General features: G+C 34.2%; 1 protein-coding gene across 9 annotated transcripts in view; it reads right to left on the bottom strand.

Moving 5' to 3' along the window:
- Positions 1 to 1,372: 1,372 nt before the first annotated feature.
- Positions 1,373 to 6,000, bottom strand: part of PALM2AKAP2 (PALM2 and AKAP2 fusion) — a 485,619-nt gene continuing 480,991 nt past the window's right edge. For all 9 annotated transcript variants that reach the window (XM_074280842.1, XM_074280849.1, XM_074280840.1 and 6 more), the window contains one exon: positions 1,373 to 3,661. In XM_074280842.1, coding sequence (XP_074136943.1) covers positions 3,654 to 3,661 — 8 coding nt within the window. In that variant the 3' untranslated portion in view covers positions 1,373 to 3,653. The remainder of the gene's footprint in view (positions 3,662 to 6,000) is intronic.

The raw sequence follows: 6,000 nt of genomic DNA, 5'->3' as shown, positions 1-6,000 counted from the left end.
CAAGACAAAAATCAAAGTTTGGCAGCTCAATGAATAACAGTTGAGGAAATTAGTGCTATAAACCAAAACTGGATATATTCACTGACTCTAATGCTGAAGCTATTCTTCCTTGCAATGAAATTTCATTATATGTTCTTTAGCTGAAGAAAGGTTTTATTTTTTTCCATAGAGATAGCATTTGCATTGTAATAGTATTCCTTCTCTTAATTTCTTATATATGCATGTGTGTGCATATGGATACATACATGTATGTATATGTGTATACATACATACTATATATATACTACACATATATATATGGATACCTATGTGATAACATGCAAGTGATACTGACAAGGAGAATAAACTACATAGCTTGATCCAAAGGACACATAGCCCATGCTTCCTGCTATGAACAGAAGAAAGAACCCTGTTTCCAAAATTTCTGCATGAAAAAACAAAGGGGAGGAAGAAGCATGAGTCAATTTGTGGCAACTGAACTTTTGGGCCTTTGGAAGAATGGGTGACTTATTTAGAGTCAGGCAAGTTATAAACACCAAAGGCTGTATTTAAACTCAGATTCCAGCCAGTGTCATTTCCACTGTACGCTTGAAGTAAGGGGGAAAAGACAGTCTTGATTTCATCAACAATACAAATATTCTATCTATTTGAATATTTTTCTGTGGATATGAAGGAAAGGGAGAGTAAGTAGGACTTACTCTTTTCACTTAAAAAAAAAAAAATCTTTCTTTCCCAATGACCAAATCATCTCTGGATTTCTTACTGATGGAACCTAGCTATTCTGGAGCTATGCACACAACTGGTGCTCAAGAATGCTTGCTTGCAAAATGAATAAACATTCTGGGAAATCCAGATACTCTAAAAGAATTCTAATTTGCAGTCCTCCCAAAGAGGATATTTTTAGGTGAAGAATGAAGAAAAATAGCCAGAAAGGCAGCATCTTAGAGCAGAATAAATGCAAGATGAGGAATCAGGAACCTGAAATTCAAATCATAAACCATTTGATATGACTCTGGGAAAGCCATTTTAACTTTAGTTTCAGTTTTCTAATCCACCAAAGGAAAGCATTAGCCTACATGACCTTCAATTTTCCTTTTAGCTATAAAATTCGTTGTGACCCTTGGAACAAGAAGTATCTTCTGCTAAAGGGTTTAAGCCTGTTAATGCAAACCTAAGCACATTAAGTCTATTTAGAAGCTATTCTTCTACCTGTATATTTTCTCAAAAGTAGTGCATAAGTTTTTTGTAAAAAACAAAAACACCCCCCCCCAAATATTCAAGTTAAGATTAAGCCAGTCTTTAAAAACGTCCTATTGGTGTTTAATTGCTACACTTTGGAATTGTTTGCCGATTTCTATGGACAAGGTAGGACTCAAAGAGATTTTACTTTATTACTTATAGAAAACAAAACAAAACAAAATCCACAGGTCCAGATACATCAGGTTAACAGCAGGTGCAATTTTTGGTTCACATTTCTAAAAATTGGCTTCAAACAAGACAGCTCTTTGGCAGTCCACTATTTCTTTTCCCTTTGTTAATATCATTTTTGCTTACATTCCCTACCCCCCCCTACCCCAAGTTAACACGTATATTATCTACTTAAGAAAACAAACCAAGAATGATGCAGTGTGGACTTTGCCATGTACTTTAAGTGGAAATTGCTCCTTGCTAGAGCAATACATATCATATCATGTGACATACCAGAAACAAAGTAGAAGTGAATATTAATGAGACTAAATTTAATTATTGCCTTAAAAAAATAAAAATACTAGTTATGAAGAAAAGGAAGCAGGTTATTGTTTCCTCATTGTCAGATTTAAAATTTTTTCTTATTTAGATATTATGGCACTCAATTGTAGAATATCACCATTATATTGCTTTAAATGAAAGAGAAAACCAGCATCCTCTAATCTACCTATGAATACAATGCACAAGAATAAATACCACAATCCTTTTTTCTAAATGTCAATTTACAAAAACTGCCTCAAAACATTGCATTTGGGCCTCATGCAAATACCATGTTGGGTCAATTAAAATTACAAATACTGCCTCAACTCAGTGCCTTTATATCCCTTTTCATAAAAAAGAAATTCTCAATCACTCTCATAGCTAGCAAACAGCTCTGAAAAAATAATTTTACAATTCTAACCCAAGGTCATTCTGGAATTTCAACACACACACACACACACACACACACACACACAAAATTTTAGTATTTGTAGTTGACTCCAATCCTTCAAAGTCCTATTTTTATGTGTTTCCATGTATCATTCTGGAAAACACTGGCTGAACAGCAAACATAACCTCTTTCCCTCTCCTATCTCTTTTTCACCTTTTTTTAATCTACTTTCAAGACCTCTCAAAGTTTTCACTTTCTAGAAATACAAAGATTTCCATTTCTCACACTCTCTTCAAGGCCTGCTTTATCATTACAAAATATAGTTATAAACACAGCTATTTTCTTCTTGTTTAATATACCTTAAGTCAAAATGTGCCCGTCTTTATTTTCAATTATTGCCTCTCTAAAAACTATATCTATTCTCCCACCCCTAAACTTTCTGAATCATTTGTTCAATGTGTAAAGACTGTATATAAGCATGGCCCTCTTCCCATCATAAAAATACTTGTTGTCCACTAAATACAGATTTTTATATTAAGAAACATAATTGTGTAAATATGTTCTCAGGAACTGGAGACCAGTCAATATTACAAGCAGACAGGATCCTAAAGCTAAAATAATTCATTTGTGTGGCTCCTCTCCCTGCCATTCTTCAACCTCCTAATCTAAAAGAGATTGTAATAGGAAGAAATACTTTATTAAGTATACTGATTGTAAAATATGGATTGTACATTTTGCAGTAATAGTCCTGATTTTAAAAAGTTAAATTAAGAGAAAGAGAGTAACTTTACCTCTCCCTTGAAAAATTCTTTAAAAAACAAAACAAAACAAAACAAAAATCCTATTTATGGCTGTGAGTAACTGGGGTGAACATGATGTTCTTAGCACAGCATGGGGAATGGGGAACAATGAAACTGTAGGAGGATCCAAAGGAATACCATGTGCCTTGTTAAATTGCTCCTGCACAAGATGTGCTCTTTTGATAGAGCCCCCACCATGGACTGCTTGCTCTTCCTTAGCGCAAAGTTAGGCAGGGAGTCCAGTTAGAAGGAAGCACATTGATTTGTTCAGGTTTCCACCATTTGTAATTACTTTGACCTTCAATAGTTACTTGCTGCAGGCATCACAGCTGTGGCTGTCTTATTGATGGTGGTGATATCCTCCTTTTGGATAAACCCAATAAGTATAGGAATCTTCTCTTGCTCTCTTTTTCCTTTGGGATATGCTGAGAGTTCAGTAGATGAGTTTCCAATTTATTTTAAGTTTCCTCCCAAAGATGTCTATTGCAGTATTTCTGGTCTAAATCACTGAGCTTGTTTATTCCTTAATAAATATTTCATTAAAAAGGGTTACTTTGTTTTCTCTCTCTCTCTCTCTCTCTTTTTTTTTTTTTTTTTGGTTTCTTCTTGTTCCATGCACCAAATGAACTTGATTGAGAAATATTTATTCATCCTCTTCTTCCTCCCGGTTGGCATAAATTCCTGCTTCCCAACGCAAGGCTAATGCACTCTTCCGACGATTCACCCGGGTTGCCTCAAGGACCTAAAGAAAGGAAGGAAAATCAGATTTTCATGATCAAGGACTTCTAAATAAACATTATTCTATTCATTTTTCTTTTTCCTACCCTTGTTTAACCTGAAATCTCATCTGTCAACAATAGCACCAGAGGCCAAATAAACAGGTTTTATGATAACATGGAACTTTTTTCCAGGGGATACCAGTAGGTGAGAAGGATTGAATATTACTTGGGATACTCTGAGGAGTCAATATGTTCTGTGTAATATGATTGCACACATTCTAAGAACAAAGTTATGGGGAAATACTTATTCCTTTGAGGTCTGGCATCATAACCATTCTGGCAAAATATTCTAAACTCAGTTTTTACCTTTTATCATGTTAGGAATGGCTATGTAACATAGCGCACTGAGACGTGGCCTTGAAGCTAGTCAACTACTCTAACCCATGCCAGCTGTGTGATCCAGGGCAAGTCATTTCTTTTCTCCATTCAATAGACAACTCTTTAAAGGCTAGCAGTTGTAGAGAAGGTGCTGATTTGGATAGGCAGGGGGAATTTTCCTCACCTGGGAAATTCCCAATATCATTGAAATCACAGGCTGGATTCTTACTCTATATAATTACCTAAATGATGATAAAACAGAACTTTGAATGTCATAAATATGGCATGATTCTTCTAATGAAGAGACTTTGGGCCTCTTCCTAAACAAGAGGACAAATATGAATTAAACCAACAGGGAGAGTGCTACCGGCAAAATTTGTCAACATCTGTGAACCCCAGAAGTTGTCTTTGATAACACTAGAGAGTAAAATGTGTACATACCTGAATAAAAGCCAGGTACCTTAAAGTAGTTCAATGAATAAGAAGTCAAGCTGATGACCCACTATTTTATTTTCTAACTTGGGAGGAAAAAAAGAAGGGAGAAAGAACTAATTGCTTCTGGGAAAATTATTAGTTACGAAGAGGAAAGACACTAAGTGTTAGCCCAGTCCCAATATCTTTTACCCAAAGTCCAAGAAAAGACTTTGCAGTAATTATAGTAAATAAAATAAAATAAAATAAAATAAAGAAAAAGGCAAGACAAGCAAAGAGGAGCATTCAAGGCAAGATATTAAAAGAAAATATAAGCAGCCAAATGTGATCTCAGGTCAGTAAAGCAACAAGAGCATTTTAATTAGTTCATACACACAAATTTGCATTTGATGTCATAGCCACTTTCACATTTGAAAAAATAATAGCTGACATTTATATGACTCTCTAAAAGCTGTCAGGTACTTTATATGTAACACCTCTTTTGATCCTCACAACAACCCTGTGAGGTAGGCACTATAGTTAGATATACTTTACAGATGAATAAACTGAGATGAGAGATGTTGGGGTCATTAGTCAAGTGGCTATCCTGGGTCATAGGGGCAGTATTCTGATTCTAAGCATCTTTTTAGCAGAACATAATGAGCTGTTAAGCTTATAATGCTGGGTTTGTTTTCTGATTATGAAAGTGAAAAGAACACACTTTTTCAAACAAATTAATGCATGATATGTAGAATTGGATTAAATTTCAGAATGAAGATAAATTGAACCATTTCAAATTACGTTTGTAATGTGACAGACACACTTTTCGAAATGGATGCAGAGGACAATTATGGCTTTACCTTGGAGCGATAGTGCAGAATTTTTCTATTAGAACCCTAGATGGCCATTTGGAAAGGATAGAGAATCAAGAGATTCAAATGAGATGACTGTTTAATCTTTAAATAGTAGACAACTCTTTATCTGTCCTATAAATATGTGAAATGGATGAACACTTTGACTACTGTACTGGAAAACATAAACTATTTTTTAAAAAAACCAATGAAGAAAAGTTTCTAGAATATTATATCTATTATAGGCTGGAATTTCACAAGACAGGAGAGTGGGTCATGTTTTGCACCAAATGAAGGAGCAATATTCACATTGATGAGATCACAGATCCAAGTACATGACATGAAAATTTTAATGCTGTATAATGTTAACAATTTATTTTTTTGCTAATTTAAATATGACTGAGTTTTAAGAATTCCACTTAGGTAACTGATTCTAGATTGTAATCAAACTGTAGCAACTTGAAGCCAATACAGTCTGGAATGTTTAACTTTCAAACTCATTTATTCTATATAAAGTTTAGCAATCTCACTAGTAGATGTTAAGGAAAGTATTACAGAATTAAGATTTCCAATATTCATTAAATGTCTCTGGAAAACAAAGATGTGTTATTCCCTACCCATATTTATAGTGTGATAACTAAAGATTAAAAAGAAAAAAACCTATATGTTTAAAAATTCCTAAATCAGATACAGAGTATAATTGCTTCTATGCTGGAACAATT

This window comes from Sminthopsis crassicaudata, chromosome 1 (assembly GCF_048593235.1).
Source record: "Sminthopsis crassicaudata isolate SCR6 chromosome 1, ASM4859323v1, whole genome shotgun sequence".
Classification (NCBI taxonomy): domain Eukaryota; kingdom Metazoa; phylum Chordata; class Mammalia; order Dasyuromorphia; family Dasyuridae; genus Sminthopsis; species Sminthopsis crassicaudata.
This window is presented reverse-complemented; position numbering and strand designations above follow the sequence as displayed.